General features: G+C 41.3%; 1 protein-coding gene across 3 annotated transcripts in view; it reads left to right on the forward strand.

Annotated features, from left to right (window-relative positions):
• Positions 1-19,801, forward strand: part of LOC137048752 (protein bicaudal D homolog 1-like) — a 44,980-nt gene that overhangs the window by 16,444 nt on the left and 8,735 nt on the right. For 2 of the 3 annotated variants that reach the window (XM_067427018.1, XM_067427019.1), the window contains exons 2-7: positions 1,915-2,127; positions 5,318-5,470; positions 8,153-8,626; positions 10,661-11,773; positions 13,829-13,980; positions 16,011-16,221. In XM_067427018.1, coding sequence (XP_067283119.1) covers positions 1,915-2,127; positions 5,318-5,470; positions 8,153-8,626; positions 10,661-11,773; positions 13,829-13,980; positions 16,011-16,221 — 2,316 coding nt within the window. Of the gene's footprint in view, positions 1-1,914; positions 2,128-5,317; positions 5,471-8,152; positions 8,627-10,660; positions 11,774-13,828; positions 13,981-16,010; positions 17,308-19,801 lie in introns of those variants that run through there. The other variant, XM_067427017.1, reaches the window with a different exon arrangement.

Consider the following 19,801-nt stretch of genomic DNA (forward strand, 5'->3'; position numbering starts at 1 on the left):
TTATAGTAATAAAATGATTGGAAATAAGTTATAACTAAAACTTGGCCGGGGGGGGGGAATAAATTAAAGTGGTACTTCAGTGCTGGGAAGATGAATCTGTATTTAAACTGGGTCATTAATGCAGTAGAAATGTGAAATTATTTTTGAATTTGGTGCTTTCTAGACTAAGAAAAGACAGAAAATGTATTTTTGTCTCATGCGGATGAAAGACTACAATTCCCAGAATGCTTCGCTGCCCTGTGAGGCCATTCCCAAAGCCACCAACTTGTTTACTGTGACTGAGTTAGAGAAGAAACTACAATTAAAAACTGAACGTGTGTGTTCAATATAATGAGTGAGTCGCCGCGCGAGTATTACAGCACTGAGCACTAACTGCAGGAGTGATGAGAGCTGAGGTAATCACGACTACACTCGCGACATACATTCACAACGCGAGTTCAGTCTGGCGCGTTTCAGTTCATGCCTTTGCAAGCTTAACTTTCACAGAAATTAATTTGAGAAGTTAAAAGACTTCCATTGCTCACCATAGCTCCGTTTAAATGAGTGCCTGTAGCTGAGCTGAGCTCTGAGTGTGATCTCCATCCCTCATGTGCGGGTTCAACATGCGGAAATGGCTCCCTCTGCTGGCTGTAGTCTTTAGCCTTTGGGCAAACATTCCTCCTATGATGCAAATATCGTCAATTTGCATCATAGGAGGAATTTTTCCAGAAATAAAATGCATAAATCTCTTGTCTCAGGGGGATATGAGGGGGGAAAGCACAATCATTTGAATATACTCCAGGGTTTCTACTGATACAAAGCCATATGCTAATCCCTGAAGTAACCCTTTAAACCTAAAGAGTAATATTAAAAACATAAGATTTTTTTCTTCTTCTAAAAATTCAACAAAAATTAGAATTAGTGAGTAAAATACTTTTACTGTAGTAGTAGCACTGAAATAGCTTTGATTAAACCCTCACATATCAATTTGCCTGTGTTGTAACTCCTGTATTTTTACTTTCAGATCTACTGAAAAGTAAGATCTACTTTTTAAGTAAGGAAACTTTGAATTTGGAGCTTGTCTATCTAAAGTATATGCTTTAAGTTTAAGTAGAAGTATTTGATTTGCTACAAACGCAGAGTAGACCAATCACAACAGACTGAGCCATCTGACCAATCACAGCAGAGTAGATCAATCACAACAGACTGAGCCATCTGACCAATCACAGCAGAGTAGACCAATCGCTACAGAGTAGACCAATCACAACAGACTGAGCCATCTGACCAATCACAGCAGAGTAGACCAATTGCTACAGAGTAGACCAATCACAACAGACTGAGCCATCTGACCAATCAGAGCAAAGTAGACCACTCACTACAGACTGAGCCAATCAAAGCAGAGTAGACCAATCACAACAGACTGAGCCATCTGACCAATCACAGCAGAGTAGACCAATCACAACATACTGGGCCATCTGACCAATCAGAGCAAAGTAGACCACTCACTACAGACTGAGCCAATCAAAGCAGAGTAGACCAATCACAACAGACTGAGCCATCTGACCAATCACAGCAGAGTAGACCAATCACAACATACTGGGCCATCTGACCAATCAGAGCAGAGTAGACCAATCACAACAGACTGGGCCATCTGACCAATCAGAGCAGAGTAGACCAATCACAACATACTGGGCGATCTGACCAATCAGAGCAGAGTAGACCAATCACAACAGACTGGGCCATCTGACCAATCAGAGCAGAGAAGGCTCACTGAAAGGCGAGCTGAAGCTGCAATGTATATAGCAAGAAAATTACAGTGCTATTTTTCCTTCATGTAAACCTATTGTAGGAGACTCCAAAACAAAATTAGGAACCTTTAAAATAGCACAATTGGGGCACTTTAGTTTAGCATTCTTCTTTCTTTCTTGTCCTCAGGCCTTCAGCCAGGCGTACAGCACCCAAAGGAAGGTGGCTGAAGACGGGGAGACGAACGAGGAGACGCTGCTGCAGGAGTCGGCCACTAAGGAGGCGTATTACATGGGCCGGCTTCTGGAGCAGCAGGCCGAGCTGAAGAGCAGCAGATCGCAGGCGTCCTGCACACAGGCCGAAAACGAGCGGCTCGGATCCATCCTACAGGAGCTGAGAGAGGTGAGGAACTCGCTCAGACTCTGAGTGTGAAGGGGATTTTTAAAGGGACAGTTCACCCAAAAATGAAAATGTGACGTTTATCTGCTGACCCCTAGGGCATCCGAGATGTAGGTGTGTTTGTTTCTTCAGGAGAACACAAATGAAGATTTTTAACTCAACTGTTGCTCGTATAATGCGTGTCAATGGGGTGTATTTCTATGAGAGGAAAAAACACACTGACATACGAATCCATATTAAGCCCTGACTCTCGTGACGACACATTGATGTCTGAAGACACGAAACGATCGGTTTCTGTGAGAAACACAACAGTATTTGTGTTATTTTTTACCTCATATCAGACGAATCTCATCTAGTCCCAATGCCATTACTTCCGCCGAAGAAGGTCAAAAAACCGGCGCGATCATAGATATATTTACATAGATTCCTCATTAGTGTATGCACAGATCGGCCGGATGAGGCTATGTAAATATATCTATAGCCCTGTTTCCACCAAAATTACTAAATTAATAAAGGAACTTTTTTACAGGAACTTTTCTACCCCCCAGACCTGCAACTGTCTGCGTTTCCACCGCAAAAATGAACAAAAAAAGATGACATTTTTTGTACCGATTGAAAGATTTAGTGGACTGTTTACATGAGACGTTATCTAAACCGATCTGGTGTTTATGTGATGACTTTCAATCGCAATCATTTTGTCACATGCAGTTTGTCTGCCGCATCAAAAATGTCAACGCTGTTTTCTCCAGCAGCTGGAACGTATTTATCTGTTTTAAAGTGTAATAATCATCTCAGAAAAAGAAAAAAAAATCTTCTGTCAGGCGCAGTTAAAGTAAAAACTGCCCGGGGCAATATACGCTGTGTCATTACTCCAACATTATCTTCATAGCTTACGAAATAAAAAGTTTACCCCTCAGAAAAATTAGCTTTCCTCTCTTGTCAACATGAGCGCGGCGCAGCGCCGTCACGTCATGTAAGGACACACACTTAAAAGTAATCGGTCAGGTCGTTTACATGGTGAAAAATAAGCCGCGTTTCCACCACAGGAACTTTACCCAGGAACTTTGGGTGGTACTTCGTGTGTTTAGACCGCAGGAACCAGGGTCTAAATGAAGTTCTGGGTAAATATCCCCCCCCCAAACGGCCCTGCTCGCGGTAGTACTTTTTCAAAGTTCAGGAACTTTCGAGGGCGGGACTTGGGCGCTGAACATGCTGATTGGTTGAGCTCACGCAGCATTTTATTTCAACCGGCATTTTTAAAAGTCTTTTGCGAGGTTCGTTCTGCGTTCAGTAAATATCAGTCTTGCTCTCTGTCTGGTGGCGCGCGGTCGTCTCAGCCATCTCACGTTCAATGACCGTAATAGCTGATAATAATATCATTTTAAATCTAGCTTTACAAGCTTTCTGAATATGCTGCTGAATCTGCATATTAGTGCTCTTTTCTGTCGTTGTTAATTTCCTCTTTAGTAAACCTATACGTAACCAGCAAAAGCAGCACAGCTTGAATCTCTTCCATACTCGTTATTCATTTTTTTTCACCATGTAAACGACCTGACCGATTACTTTTAAGTGTGCGTCCTTACATGACGTGACAGCGCGCGCCGCGCTCATGTTGACAAGAGAGGAAAGTACATTTTTCTTAGGGGTAAACTTTTTATTTCGTAAGTTATGAAGATAATGTTGGAATAATGACACAGCGTATATTGCCCCAGGCAATTTTTACTTTAACTGCGCCTGACAGAAGATTTTTTTTTTCTGAGATGATTATTACACTTTACAACAAATAGCTATAAATAATGCTGTATTAGTCCTGGTGGGCGTTAAGAGTTGCTATGGCTACAGTTAACACACTCCAGCTGCTGGAGAAAACAGCGGCGACATTTTTGGTGCGGCAGACAAACTGCATGTGACAAAATGACTGCGAATGAAAGTCATCACATGTAAACACCAGATCGGTTTAGATAATGTCTCATGTAAACAGTTCACTAAATCTTTCAATCGGTACACTTAAAAATGATTACTGTCCGTCACTGACTTGGAGGAGCAGTCGCGCGCAGTCCTACATCACCGGACTAATCTGCCTAATCTTCTCGGAACTTTATCGCGGTGGAAACGCAGACAGCTGCAGGTCTGGGGGGAGAAAAGTTCCTGTAAAAAAGTTCCTGGTACAAATTGTTCCGGGTAATTTTGGTGGAAACGGGGCTATAGACTGTAAAAAAATGAATAATGAGTATGGAAGAGATTCAAGCTGTGCTGCTTTTGCTGGTTATGTATAGGTTTACTAAAGAGGTAATTAACAACGACAGAAAAGAGCACTAATATGCAGATTCAGCAGCATATTCAGAAAGCTTGTAAAGCTAGATTTAAAATGACAATGTATATTATTATCAGCTATTACGGACATTGAACGTGAGATGGCTGAGACGACCGCGCGCCACCAGACAGAGAGCAAGACTGATATTTACTGAACGCAGAACGAACCTCACAAAAGACTTTTAAAAATGCCGGTTGAAATAAAATGCTGCGTGAGCTCAACCAATCAGCATGTTCAGCGCCCCGCCCTCGAAAGTTCCTGAACTTTGAAAAAGTACTACCCCGAGCAGGGCCGTTTGGAGGGGGAAATATTTACCCGGAACTTCATTTAGACCCTGGTTCCTGCGGTCTAAACACACCGAGTACCACCCAATGTTCCTGGGTAAAGTTCCTGTGGTGGAAACGCGGCTTATGTTTTTTTTTACCTTCTTCGGCGGAAGTAATGGCATTGGGAATACTAGAAGAGATTCGTCTGATGTGAGGTAAAAAATAACAAATACTGTTGTGTTTCTCACAGAAACCGATCATTTTCGTGTCTTCAGACATCAATGTGTCGTCACGAGAGTCAGGGTTTAATATGGATTTGTATGTCTCTGTGTTTTTTCTCATAGAAATACACCCCATTGACGCGCATTATACGAGCAACAGTTGAGTTAAAAATCTTCATTTGTGTTCTCCTGAAGAAATAAACACACCTACATCTCGGATGCCCCGGGGGTCAGCAGATAAACATCACATTTTCATTTTGGGGTGAACTGTCCCTTTAGTAAGCAGCATTAATCAATTACGGGTTTGACATTGCAGATGTATCCCCGTGAACGTGTGCTCGCGATTTTGACAGGTCTGCCTTTTTTAAACTCTCTTTTTCTCTGTCTCTCAGAGTAATGAGATGTTAGAGCTGCAGAGAAGCCGGATGAGAGAGGAGATCAGAGAGTATAAATTCAGAGAGGCCAGATTACTGCAAGACTACACCGAGCTGGAGGAAGAGAACATCTCGCTGCAGAAGCTGGTCTCCACGCTTAAGCAGAACCAGGTAAACACACACACTAGGGATGTCACCGTACCAAAATTACAGTAGTCGGTTCCAATACCACAAACAATTTGACAGCACCAATTTTGGTACAACAGCTAAACGTTTTTATTTTTTATTTTATTTAACTTTTTCAAAAATGTTATTAAATTTAATGTTAGGTGACCTTAAGTACTATGTACTTACATCAAAAAAAAAAAAAGTGCAATGCACTTACTGAGTTTAAATTGTATTGCAAAGCACTTTTGCTGATATTAAGGTGGGATACGGGTAGACTTAGGGACCGGTGTGGTTAAGTTTAGGCAGGGATGTAGTGGAAGCTAAACGAACGTAAATGCAGTTTACGCACCTCCCAAAATTCGGAAATAGCGTTTACCCACCTCCAAAGTGCGTTTATCCACCACTAAATTGAGTTTATCCACCTCTAAATAGCCTACAGTTCTTAAGCCATTTTAAATTAAGCTTATGTCGTTTTAGTTTCATATTGTTCATTTTCATTGGTTGTTTGTTGTACAGTTAGACAAAGTCTTTCATATTGTGCTGCAACTGTCAGTGAGAGTAGCGGGAAGTTCGGATCATTTTACTGACTCGGATCTTTGAGTCTCGTTCAGCAAAATGAAAATCTTTTCTCTTTCCGTCTCTATGGGACTGACAGGAAGAACAAAAGACTCGGATCTCACCTGTCGATTCAGAATCAGAGCGATCAGAACCCATATGTTGTGTAATGCGCATGCGCGGTCAACACAAAATGAATGACATTTACATTTACATTTAATCATTTAGCAGACGCTTTTATCCAAAGCGACTTACAAAAAAGGGTAGAGCAATAGAAGCAACGAAACAAACAAGGCCAACAACTTGTAAGAGCTGTAAGAAATCTCAATTAATTAGCACAGTACACAACTTTTTTTCTTTCTTTTTTTTATATATAGCCAGCTACAACAAATACTCACGTACGGAAAATACAGAACACTGGATTTGGATAGCTAAGATAACAACCCATTAGGACTAAGGCTGTTGCCCCAGCTGTTGTCGTTAATGCAGATTCAGTGGCCCAATGGGTTGGTTTTGTATTCTAGCTAAACGCGCAGCAATAGCCATCTACAACAAAAACTCACGTACGCAAAATACAGAACACTGGATTTTGATAGTTATGATAACTATGCAACACACCCGCCTGAAGGCACAAATCCGGATGAGAGACGTAGATATGATCAGTAAGTGCTATTCTGTATTGGTCAAGTGCAATAGGAAAAGTGCAATTGGAAAAGATGTGTCTTAAGATGTTTTTTAAGAATGGCTACAGACTCGGCAGCACGAATTGAGATCGGCAGGTCATTCCACCAGGTGGGAACGGTCCAGGAAAATGTCCGTGAGAGCGATTTCATGCCTCTTTGGGAAGGAACCACGAGGCGCCGCTCATTCGCAGAACGCAAGCTTCTGGAGGGTGTGTAAGTCTGAACAAGTGAGTTTAGGTATATTGGTGCAGAGCCAGTGGTTGTTTTGTAGGCGAGAACTAGAGCCTTGAATTTGATGCGAGCAGCCATTGGCAACCAGTGCAGTCTGATGAAGAGAGGCGTAACATGCGTTCTCTTCGGCTCATTAAATGAATGAGTGAATGAATGAATCAATATCTGAGACAAGTCCCGAGTCATATTAAAGATTCGTTCAAAATGAACGAATCATTCATGAACGACACACAACCAAGATTCAAAAATGGATATCCGGCAATTTTCAAAATGACATAATTATCCATTTGTAGTACATCAGCTTGTGACAGTTTTCAATCACTTTTCAAGTGGACAAAGAGGCACTCTGGACATTGTTGTGATAATAATTAATCACAGGCAGCTGGTTTACTTTAGAGAGCATGTCGAAACCCTGTAAAAAAAGCTGTAATGATGCAGTGTATTTTGTGTTCAAATGGAACATTTTTGGTTTTATTGTTTTTTTAGTTTAGCAAAATCGTCTGTTAATGTCGGCAGCCATTAGGCTATAAACTTGTGGAAACTACAGTGCAACTTATATTGTCTTTCTTCTGTTAATTACAGTTTTCTTCAAATTAAAATATGTGGCACCAAATTCATCCTTCTGTCGTTAATCTGCACCTGCCTCATTAGCAATTGGCAAAAACTGTAATCGACAACTATTTTGATAATCGATTAGTCGGCTTGAGTAATTTTTTAAGACAAAAGTAAAATTCTTTGATTCCAGCTTGTTTAATGTGAATATGTTCTAGTGTTTTCTCTTATATGTGCTCATATTAGCCACTTCGTAAAATTAGGACGAATTGCCGTGAGATTGCTGCATACACCGGTAGGCAGTGGCCCACCTTACCGTGACCACGATGCAGTCACCCAGAATTAATAGTTTACCCACCTCTTTTTTACCATTACACCTCTGAGTTTAGGGTAGAGTTAGGTGTAAGGGAAGTATCAACAGTGTAATTACAAATTTGCAGAAATGAATTACAGATGTAATTACACGCAGGTATTTTTAAAAATGTAAGTACAATGTAAAAACATGTATGTACACAATAGGTGCATTGTATCAAATGATTAATTACAATGTTAGTACTTAGTAGTTAAGAATTGAACTCAAAATTAAGACAACCAGGTAACTTATTATTTAAAACATTTTTTACAGTGCAGAATCAAAGCGAATGGTTATTCTTCATTCTTTCAGGTGGAGTATGAAGGCCTGAAGCATGAAATCAAAGTTCTGGAGGAGGAGACAGCCCTGCTCAACAGCCAATTAGAAGATGCGCTGCGCCTGAAGGACATCTCCGAGAGCCAATTGGAGGAGGCTTTGGATGCTCTGAAAAGTGAGCGAGAACAGAAGAACACTTTGCGCAAGGAATTAGCACAACATCTAACCGTGTGTGACACGGCTTTCAGCTCAGGCTGTGCCCATCTGATCGCCTTGAGCTCAGCGCCTCCTAGTGGCAGTGCAACCCCGACTGCCGCCACATCGCCCAGCAGTGAAGACGGTGGCAGGTGCAATGGGCATCTGCTTCAGGGCGCGGCGGGTTCGGTGCTGAACCGACTGAACGGAGATTTCAGGTCTTCGGGTTTGAGGAAGAGTGAAATTTTGACTCCTGACCTCTTCAGTGAACTTAATGGCCCTGAGATCCTGAAACTCAGACAGCAGATTCAGCAGGTCAGTGTGAAGGGGCGGGGCATGTGTCACATGTGGGACAAGACCCACCCACTTTTTACGACCAATGATGTTGGACCCACTCACTTTTATCGTCTCTAATTCAGCACGTCTGTTCACACACCCCTAACCGAAAAACACATTATTAAACATGTCAGATGCATTATTTCCACTTTTTTAATATTTTATCAATTTTTATTGAAAATAAATGCCTTTTCGATCTGATATGTGATGGGAAAAGGGAGTTGAACGAGTGTGCAAAAGGCGGATTCGAAACAATTTGCGTGAAAACTTAATGACATGCGTCTTACCCCTACACTATAGCCACAGTAAATAGCCCAGTGATTTCCTTAATTTTGTCTGGCCCAATCAATCGTTTAGTAAACGCCAGTATATTTGTATCTAATGTAAATGGCATTTAATGTTACTCCAGTAAAAAAAAATTCTGAGTGAGTGGACCCACCCACTTTTTACTTGCGTCCAACGTCCATGCATTATACCATACATTCACTTTTATATAGCAAAGCTTTATATTACAATTTAATATTTATTTTATACATGTCTGATTAGATGTTTTTAAACTAATCTTTCATGCTCATGTAGTGCTGCATTGGTTTAGGCGTTGTTCTGTTTACAGCGGGATACTGCAGTGTCGTGGGATGAAATATGAGACCCCCATACGCACTAATGGGCCATGCTACTGGCTTATTTATATCCTTCCCGTCACCAGAGATCACTGTTCCAATAGTGCAAGTTCATTTGAGTCATATACTGTACATATGAACTTCCTATCCATGTTTGAATATCTACAATGCTCCAAACATTGAATATGTCTTAACTGTGCACTTAAATTCAATGTTACAAATGGCCATAGGGAACACTTTCTGGTTTAAATATCACTATTCCAGTAGATTATAGCAGATAAATGTTACAAATGAGATCTTTTTAATATCTCCACATTTCTTTTAGATAGTGATGAATGGAGCTTTGCTCCTTCACAAATGTTTTTTCCTGAGACAAAGACCCCAGTAATCCCACACTTGTCTCCTGAGCTCTCAATATGTGCTCAGATTTGTCCTGGAAATTCTCATTCAAAAGCAATTTTTTCCAAGATTCAAGTCCTGCTAGCAAGTTCATATTTATGGGTTGGAACGTAGTAATTATGACGAATCACTTTAGTCAGAGCAAGATGCCGACGTACCCTTTCTACAAAATCTGCAGTTTTTTAACTCCTAATTCTACAAAATTATGAATAAATAATGTGCATCCGGTGTGTTTTTTTATTTAATTTATTAAGGCTGCTGCCCAACTGAATTGTTATGTATCATAATTGTACAATACGATCATATTTTATACATGCAACTTGGCTAGTTTTACATTTTAAACAAATTTACCATCGACTACAGAAGCTGCATCCACTGTCAGTATCCACCATTAGAAAAACAAGGCTCAAAGAAAATCCAAATCCGTAATTACAACATTGTGGTGCCGTTCAACTCATGAATATGATCATGACTGGAATGAACCATTATTGAATGCACATGAGATTAATTTGAATATTTATATTAAAAAAGATCACTCCATTCTGGAGCAATAAAAGGTTAATTTAAAATGAAACAAGAATTTTAAAACTGGCTTTATCCAATGTTCAGATTTCTTTTCAGGAAATTGAATGCATATTTATTGGATAATGCCGCATTTGCATATTTAGCCTAAAGGGATCCCCTGGTGTTAAGACTTGTACAGCTTAATAACATAAATAATGTCTCTTACTGAGATTTAGTAGAAAACCCACGAAAGATCTACGTTATTTAAAAAAAAAAAATCTATTTTATATTTAGACAATGGGCCACTTTGTTTGCGTTCTACGATGATGATGTACCTGTAGCTATTTTTACCACAATGCAACTCGAAAATTGTTTTAGAGTTAAACAAAACCAATTATTTCCTTTTTAATTCCATTTAAAACACACTCAACAGTATAACCCGGCCTAACCTGTAGATAAAGTCTATAGTTGGTTTGTTTATGTGCTGCAGGTGGAACGAGAGAAAGCATCTTTGCTCAGCAGCTTGCAAGAATCTCAGGCTTTGCTCCGTCACACGCAGGGGGCGTTGAATGAGCAGCACGAGAGGGCCAGTCGCTTGGGCGAACGCTTCCGAAAACTCCGCCGCCAGCGCAGCAGCAAAGAAAACAAGGAGGAAGAGGAGGACGAAGAAGAGACGACGGGCTTCCCTGGCGGCCAGGAGGGGCCGAGTCTGGAGCTGCTGCAGTGCAAGTACAGGGTGGCCGTGACGGAGGTGGTCGGACTGAAGGCGGAGCTTAAGGAGGTGAAGGATAGATATAACGAGTGCGTGGAGGCAAGAGCGCGGGCGGAGGAGCAGGGCAAGGCGCAGATGCAGGCACTGGAGCTGCAAGTGGTGAAGCTGGAGCGCAGCTGCAGGGATGGCCGGGAGAAGGCGGTCAATCTGGAACGCGAGCTGCAGGCAGCCAATAACACGGCCTTAGAGACACACGGCATTCTGGGAACCGCCCAAGATGAGCTGGCGACATTTAGCGAGGAGTTAGCGCAACTTTACCACCACGTCTGCCTGTGCAACAACGAGACACCCAACCGCGTTACGCTGGACTACTACCGGCAGGGCAGGACCCCGACGCGCATTTCCACCGCTGGCCTCAAGGACGACCATCGGGTGCTTTTGACCCCGAGGCTCGCACGCCGCTTAGCGGCGATTAACGCCGCAACATCCGCAGAGTCACGTAGCCCGTCGGACTCGCCATCCAAAGAACCTCTCACTGCTGAGCAGAGCCCGGTCCGGACACCACTGGGTTCGCCCGTCGTTAGTGCCTCTTCCTCGTCATCATCCTCGTCCCCAGCTCCAGAATCGGCCACGGGGTCCGATCTCCGCCGCGAACCCAGCAACATCCACCACCTCAACGCCATCATCCGCGACCAGATCAAGCATTTGCAGAAGGCGGTGGATCGCTCACTCCAGCTGTCCCGCCAGAGAGCGGCCGCCAGCGAGCTCGCCCCGCTGATGGACAAGGACAAAGAGGCCTGCTTGGAGGAGATTCTCAAACTCAAGTCCCTCCTGAGCACAAAGAGGGAGCAGATCGCAACCTTGCGCCTTGTGCTGAAAGCCAACAAGCAGGTAGGCTAATCATCTCGATTTATTACCCTGCATCCTATTGATTGCCATGAGGTCTGAGAGTATTGGACCATGGGAGTCAGACTTGCTTTTTAGCTTCCCCGTTTCTTATTAAAACTGCTACATTTCCACATGGGTCGCTGTCTTTCGGGCTGCAGCAGTCCAAGATTTGTAACTATTGGCATAAAATCTGGTCCATTTAGCAAATTATTCCAGCCAACCTATTCTGATGTCTCATTAATGTTGCTGTGTAGCTTAATCGCTTCTTGGTAAAACTGCTACATTCCCACAGGGGTCGCTATCTTCCTCCTAATGTACCAAGGTTTTTAACTATCAACAGTCTAGTGCACTTTGCAACTTTCTCCAGCTATGAAATGTCCACTTAGACAGGAATAGATCTGACTGGGTTGTTAAATGACCAACCAGAGTTTGCTTTAAGGCGATTTTACAAGCAGTCTAAAGGGTCTTGGTAAACACCCCAAATGATCTAAAAGGACCCACAATTCCACCCCACCTCAGCTTTTGTGGTTTGATTCATTCCCACTTATACAAGTGCCTCAAGCCAAACTCAATACCTTTTAAAAAATAATCTGGCAAAAATCCGCTAATCTGGCTAATGTTGGCAAATCTAGCTATTAGTTCTATATCGCAAAAGTTCCGATATTGTAAACATGACGTTTCAGGCCGACCGGTGCACCCCGACTGAGCCGTTTGATTAATAGCTAGTAAAATGAAATGTTGATTGAAAGGGACTGTTCAATACGACACATCATTTCTCTCTCCTTGTTGGCCACTGTGTGATATAAAGCATGTTGTATGACCCTTCCAGGCCAGAGATGATTAATGGACATTACGATTTATAGATCCCACATCAGAGAGAAAGTGCTGTGCTATATGGGCCAGCAAAGTAATTACTACATCCATTATTATGTGCAAAACAGGAGTTCTTAGTTACTGCAATGACACGCGTTCACTTGAATGAACTGCTCATGTAAAATGATTAAGAATTTAGAGAAAATATTTACCCATTATTCTTAAAGTGGGCTTTCTAAATCAAAGCAATTACTTGGTAAATATATCCCATACATCAAAATGAACATGATTTTATATCTGGGATTTTCAAGTTAGAAAAATCCAATTGATCCTTTTTTAGAAAATACCTTCATTGGTCGCAATGAATCAGTCCTTTCTTATGTGATTATATTATATCAGTGGTGGTTTATTAATACCGGTATATTGTTGGCAGAACCAGATTTTGATAGCCTGGATGCCAGCCGAACTCAGCCCCACTTACAACATTTAAGCTCAGGCGCTTCGGTCTGGACTGGACCCATAGAGGAGTAATTATGCCTGAACAGAAACTATTCGGACTAATGAAATCATCAGGGCGGGCTTTAGACGATGACGGACAGATGATCAACAGTAACGTAATCATCACGTCATCAAAGGGGCTTGGATTATATTTGTTCAAATCCTAAACGGAGAGCTTGTTTGTATATGCATTCAACTTCTCTATTTCTCTCTGAAATGATGATCATGTTGGGTAAGTACTCAGTGTATCCTTAAATTCTTTTTACAACACCGGCAAAGATCGTTTATTCCAGCGTGCGTGCAGACAGGGTTGCCAAGTTTTTACAACAAAACCCGCCAACTACTAGCCCTAAACAATAGACTCTCGGGGGGGTTCTCCGGAAGAAAAAAAAGGCATTTGGGGGGTTAAATGTGTGTTATTTTGGCAAGGTTGCCTGCTAAAATTCCCATTCCAGGGTCTATATATCACAGAATTGAGGTCACTTCAACCTGCAGACATGGAAAACAACCCTCGGGGGGGAAAAAACGCAGACTTGGCAACACAGTGCAGTTGGAGTTCTGTTGACATTTGACAACTAATGTTATGCGTTGCTTCGTTGCTCTGATTGGTTGTAGGTCTATCCAATTGAGGTCTTTCCTGGTTCGGTTGAAACACACCCCATAATCACGGCCCAAAGACTCAAATTTTGACTAGAATTGAGTATGACCACGTCAGATTTTGACTCAATGCTCACTGGTGTTTCACAGACGGCTGAGGGGGCCTTGGCCAACCTGAAGAGTAAATACGAGAACGAGAAGACCATGGTGACGGAGACCATGATGAAGCTGAGGAACGAGCTGAAGGCGCTGAAAGAGGATGCGGCCACCTTCTCTTCCCTCAGAGCCATGTTCGCCACGCGGTGAGAAAATAAATATCTTTTTCAAAGGCGACCTGTTATGCAAAATTCACTTTTACATTGTTTTTGAACATATTTATGTGTCCACAGTGTGTACACAACCACCCTGTTTTGGTAAAAATCCATCCAGTTTGTTATTTTCCCCATAAAAGTGTCTCAAAATGAGCCGTCACAGTGAAATAGGCCCCGCCCACAACACCCATGGAATCTGCCCTATTAGCTTAGCTCCGCCCCTCAGTGAGCTGTACACAGTCCAACATGTTCATCTCCTCGCCAGAGCATTTAACAGCAGCATTCAAGTAAGAAATGTGTTCTTATTAAAGCTACTAAAGATATACACTCAAGCGCAGTGAGTGGTTTTCTGTTTTTCTTTTGTTGTTTCATATTAACAGCAGTAGGTACTGTATATTACGCTGCTGTCACTTTAATACACAGATCTAATATACACATGCACTTTCTTTCCCTGCTGTTTACATTCACAGACATAACCAACTCTTTATGTGAACTTTGCGTGTTTTTGACATAACCTTATGACAGTTTAAGCACAATATGAGTGAAAGGGAACTTTGATACCCACACGATGTTTGCACTCAGAAAACAATATCAGAAGAAACCGATAGGGCTTTAAAACGCATGCGGATAATGAACTTTCATGATGAAGAATAACCGCTATGTCACATGAGTGTGACCGCAATATGATAATCAAAACCAAATAGTTTTTGGCAGAGTATCAGAGGCAAAGGCTCCGCCCCTTTCTGGATAGGGCAGTGCAGGAGCAGCAGCTCATTTGCATTTAAAGGTACATACACGAAAACTGCGTGTTTTTTCTTCAAAGTGAGGATTTACAACATGGTACACTGCAAAAAAATGCTTTTCTTACTTAGTATTTTTGTCTTGTTTCCAGTCTGAACATTTAAAAATTCTTAAAACAAGAAGTATTTACTAGATACGCAAAAGTAATTGTCTTGTTTTGGGAAAAAATTACTCAAAATTAAGAGAGTTTGCTCAAAATAATCTGCCAGTAGGGTAAGAAAAGTAATCTTAAATCAAACAGAAAACAATATTATTTAGCTTACCCCTTATTTTAAGCAAAAAATGTAAAATATTTACATATTTTGACTAGAAACAAGACAAAAATAGCTTTTCTAAGTAAGAAAAGCATTTTTTTGTAGTGTGTAATAATGATCAGTGGGGTATTTTGAACTGAAACTTCAGACATATTCTGGGGACACTGGAGGCTTATATTACCTTGTAAAAAGGGACATAATAGGTCCCCTTGAAGTTTAATATAACTATTAAATCATATAACATCTTTTCCAGGGCATTTCTGTGAGGATGAAAAACATTAAACAACATTTGAACGGTCAGAGTTAAAATAAATATAGCCTATAAAAATAGAAAACGCAGTAGAAGCTACAACATAAGTAGAGATTACTTGATTTATTTATTTGTTTTGAATCATTTGTTTGCATCCATTTAAATTAATCATCCGAACAAACTGATTCATCCAAATGAATCATACTTTACAATATTTCAATACTAACATTTAAAGCTACACTGTGTAACTGTTTTAGTTTATTCTTAGCTAAAAACACTTAGTTCTTTCTTATAGAAAAAAATATATGTGCTCATTAATGTATATTTACTTCTTTCAAGAAATAAAGTATTCTCGTAAGTTTATAATAAGCCATTGTAAATACATACGGGTGAGGGGTTCGAATGCCGGCCGCCATGTTGCTCCTCCATCTTGAAAGTAAATTAGCCAAAGAGGGACATACCCGTAAATTCAAGCTTCGTCTTTTGAGTTTTAACACTCGATGGAACCGTGTCGAATGTGAAGAGGGGGATTGCCATGTTAATCTTGGACTAAATCGGCCACCGTAGGAGTTAATAGTTTCTGTTCCTCTCAGTTCTGATTTCGTTTTATTCACTGGATGGTCATATACCTTTACACCGCTAGATGGGGAAAATATCACACAGTGTAGCTTTAACCGTGCAGCCCAAATACTAGTATCTCTTTTCTCTCTGATCAGGTGTGATGAGTACGTGTCTCAGCTGGACGAGATGCAGAGACAACTGGCGGCGGCGGAGGACGAGAAAAAGACGTTAAACTCTCTCCTCCGCATGGCCATCCAGCAAAAACTCGCCCTCACGCAGAAACTGGAAGACCTGGAGTTTGACCAAGAGCAGACGCACCGGACCCGCTTGGGAAAGCCGACCCGCTTGAGGACCAGCACGCCTAAAGTAAGTAGAACGCCAGTCCCGCCCCTTCCCGACACGCCTTTGACAATTACCGAGGTCCTTACGGCTGCAGCCGCCATCACTTCGCCCACCACACCCAGCTTAACACCCACCGAGCTGTCCGCCCCAAACAGCCCGCCCTCGCTGGAAGCCCCATCATCCCCCGCATCGTCCTCATCCTCCTGGACACCGTCAACCACGCCATACCGTCCCTGGACCATGGGCGTCCGGGCGTACGTCGTCGACCCGAATTCTTACACCCACCTACCAACTCACTCCTCCATCCTGGCCCGTCGTTATGCAAGCGAGTCGCACTATTCCCCAGGCTCCGCCCCTTCCTCGCCCTACCGCTCCCCTCTTTTATCCAGTCGCCGCTCTATGTGGAGCTCGTCCCAATCTCGGCCCCTTCCCAGCCACTTCCAGCGCTCCACGTCTCGCTACACGCCCCCCTCGTCCAACTACACCCCTTTATATCCCAGAAACTACCACTCCCAGCATCCTCGCTACTGACATGTGCCGCAGAGAGGAGGACACACTGGTTTCTGTTTTGAATGTTTCCGCCTATTTTTTTTTTTAACTCAGGGATTTAAATGGAGCACAAGTGGCCCGGCCTTCTTCAAAAAAAGAGACTGTTGATCAGTTCTCAGGACGCGGTGTTCTGTCCCATTCTGAGTGCACGTGGACTGCTCAATTACACGTCCGAGAGACTTGATTCAACAGGACATTACATTGACAGAAGCGGCTTTTGTTTGGGGTTGTTGGCCTGTATCAGGGTGAATGTGTATTTGTCACATGATGGTTTTTGAACACTGAAAGCTTCGCTGCGTCTGTCATTATTTGTTCGTTCAGAGAGTCAATTAAGCAACAAGATTTTATATGAAATGCCAATTTCAGTATCATTTCAGTTTAGGTAGTGTATATCTGAGAAAGCTGGCTATGTTTGGAATGGAGCTCTGCATACAGTGCAGAATATAATGTGCACTGCCTACTGTTTGTAAAAAAAAAAAATAGTATGCATGTGCATTTCAGATAACCTGCTACTACGTTCTCAGTTATTCTGGCAACCCAGGTTCATTGGAAATACGTGACTCTGCCTACATTTTTGCAACACTCGAAATATGTACCTCCAGGTACGTTTACCTGCACTTTTTGGGTGAAATGTCCACCGGAGGCGCTAAGCGGTAATATTTTTTCTCCATTCCCAGATGCGCACCACGACATCATGACTTCGCGTAAACATACACGCGCCAACCTGATCTCTCAGAATGAATATTTATAGCCTAATTTTATATTTTGTAGCAACTAACTCCACTCCTACCCTAAACCTACCAACTCTCAACAATATAAAACACGTAACAGGCGAATAATTGTACAGTCACATGTATTTATTGCAAAAACTGACCAAAAAACTGTATAAAAGTATTAACTCATGTTGCATTCCAAGTCTTCTGAAGTCATACGAGTTGATCTTGATGTTTTAGTCGTTGAAATGATGATCGCACAGATCGAACAGAACACACACACACACTCATTCATTCATATTTCTAATTCAAATGATACACACAAGTGGAATGACACGATCGGTCACGAGACACACGAGAGCCACTGCTGTCAAAGCTGATGTGACGTTTCTTCCGGCGGCAATATTTGAAATGTATTATTAATATTCGGCGGATGGACTTGACGTTACTGATCGCTTTTGGGGATTTTCTTCACACAAATCAATTGTTTGGCCTCGGAACACTTGGAATATTTGTACTTTCTGAATAAATTGTGCCTGCAGTCGTATCTGCCTGTTATATCCTGTTTTTTATAATACTCGAATAGGTAGGTTTAGGGAAGGGTTTAAGTTACACGTTCAAAATGTGTCTGAATGTGTGTGTGTGTGTCCACAAGGTAAATGGATTTATAAACATACTAAATTGTTTTTTTGAAAATGTAAAAATGCAGAATGTTTCTTGTGATGGGTAGGTTTAGGGGCTGTGTGTGTGTGTGTGTGTGAGATGGGTAGGTTTAGGGGTAGGGGAAGTGTAGGTGGATAGAATGTAACGGCGTTGATAAACACGCTAAAAAGGGATTATGCGTCTTTATAGCACGCCAAAATGGCATACGAATTGTCATACATACGCCATTTCATGAGATCAGCCTAAAAATATTACCAATTAGCGCCTCCGGTGGACGTTTCATTCAAAAAGTGCAGGTAAACGTACCTGGAGGTACATAATTGGGGTGTAGCAAAAATGTAGGCAGAGTCACGTATTTCCAATGAGCCTGGGTTGCATTCTGACTAGGTTGCTTTTATTTCAGTCATGTCATTTATAAATGTCAATTCGTTATTATCTTAAATTTATCAATTTAAAAATATGTCAAAATTTAGTTTAGCTTAATTTGCATTTTAATCAAATTTTGTTTTTATTTTATTTATTTTTTTGAAGTTAAACATCTTAACTTTCACGAACAAAAATGGTTTCAAATGGAGTACTAGCGCAACTTCAAATTCTGACTTTCCAAGCTCATTTTCAAATTATGTTTGTTCCAAATAGAATACTTGCATTTTTTAAAAATATGTTTGTTTCAAATTGAATTCTAGCACACTTTCAAATGCTGACGATGTTCCAAATGGAATACACTTTCAAATTCTATTCTTTCCAAATGGAATACTAGCTCACTTTCAAATTCAAAGTGCGCTAATTCCATTTGGAATACATCTGGCTTTGTTCCATCATTTAAAAGTGCGCTAGTATTCAATTTGGAACATATCAAATTCTGGCTGTTTCAAATGGAATACTAGCGCTTTTTTTATTCTGGCTGGTTCAAGTGGAACAATAGCGCAGTTTCAAACGCTGACTATGTTCCCTAGCACATTTTCAAATTCTGTATACATTTCAAATGGAATACCAGCGCACTTTCAAATTCTATTTTGTTTTGAATGTTTCCAAATTAAATACTAGCCCACTTTCAAATTGAAAGTGCGCTAATATTCCATTTGTAACATAGCCAGAATTTGAATTACATTTTCAAATTCTGGCTATGTTTCAAATAGAATACGATCAGACTTTAACATTCTGGCTATGTTCCAAATGGAATTCTAGCGCACTTCTGAATTATGGCTACGTTCCAGATGGAATATTAGCTCGCTCTTGTTATTACTGCATACCCTGCAGTTTTGACTCTACACTATATACAACCATTTGAATTATTTAATGTTGCAATATTTAAAATGGTTGTGTTACATTGAAAAAACAAATGAAATATTGCAGTCTTGTCACAGGATCTCAGCGTGTTGCGTTATATTCAGTTATGTCAAAACTAAATCTGTATGTTTAATTCATGTTTTTGTAAAAGTGCTTTCATTTTTGACAGTCAGAGATTGTTCAAAATCATTATTCATATCAGTTAATCCGACATTGGAAGGTGCAGTGCATTGTGGGATACAGTGTTCCCTTCACTGTGCTGTAGTAGCTCATCTGGGTTTTCTGTGTACTGTGCACAGTATGCATACTATTCAAAACATAGCCATAGTTTATGTTGCCACAGTGCCATCCAGTGGATAAACAGTATAAAAGTGGCCCAGCCCATGTAA

Source organism: Pseudorasbora parva, chromosome 20 (assembly GCF_024679245.1).
Source record: "Pseudorasbora parva isolate DD20220531a chromosome 20, ASM2467924v1, whole genome shotgun sequence".
Lineage (NCBI taxonomy): Eukaryota > Metazoa > Chordata > Actinopteri > Cypriniformes > Gobionidae > Pseudorasbora > Pseudorasbora parva.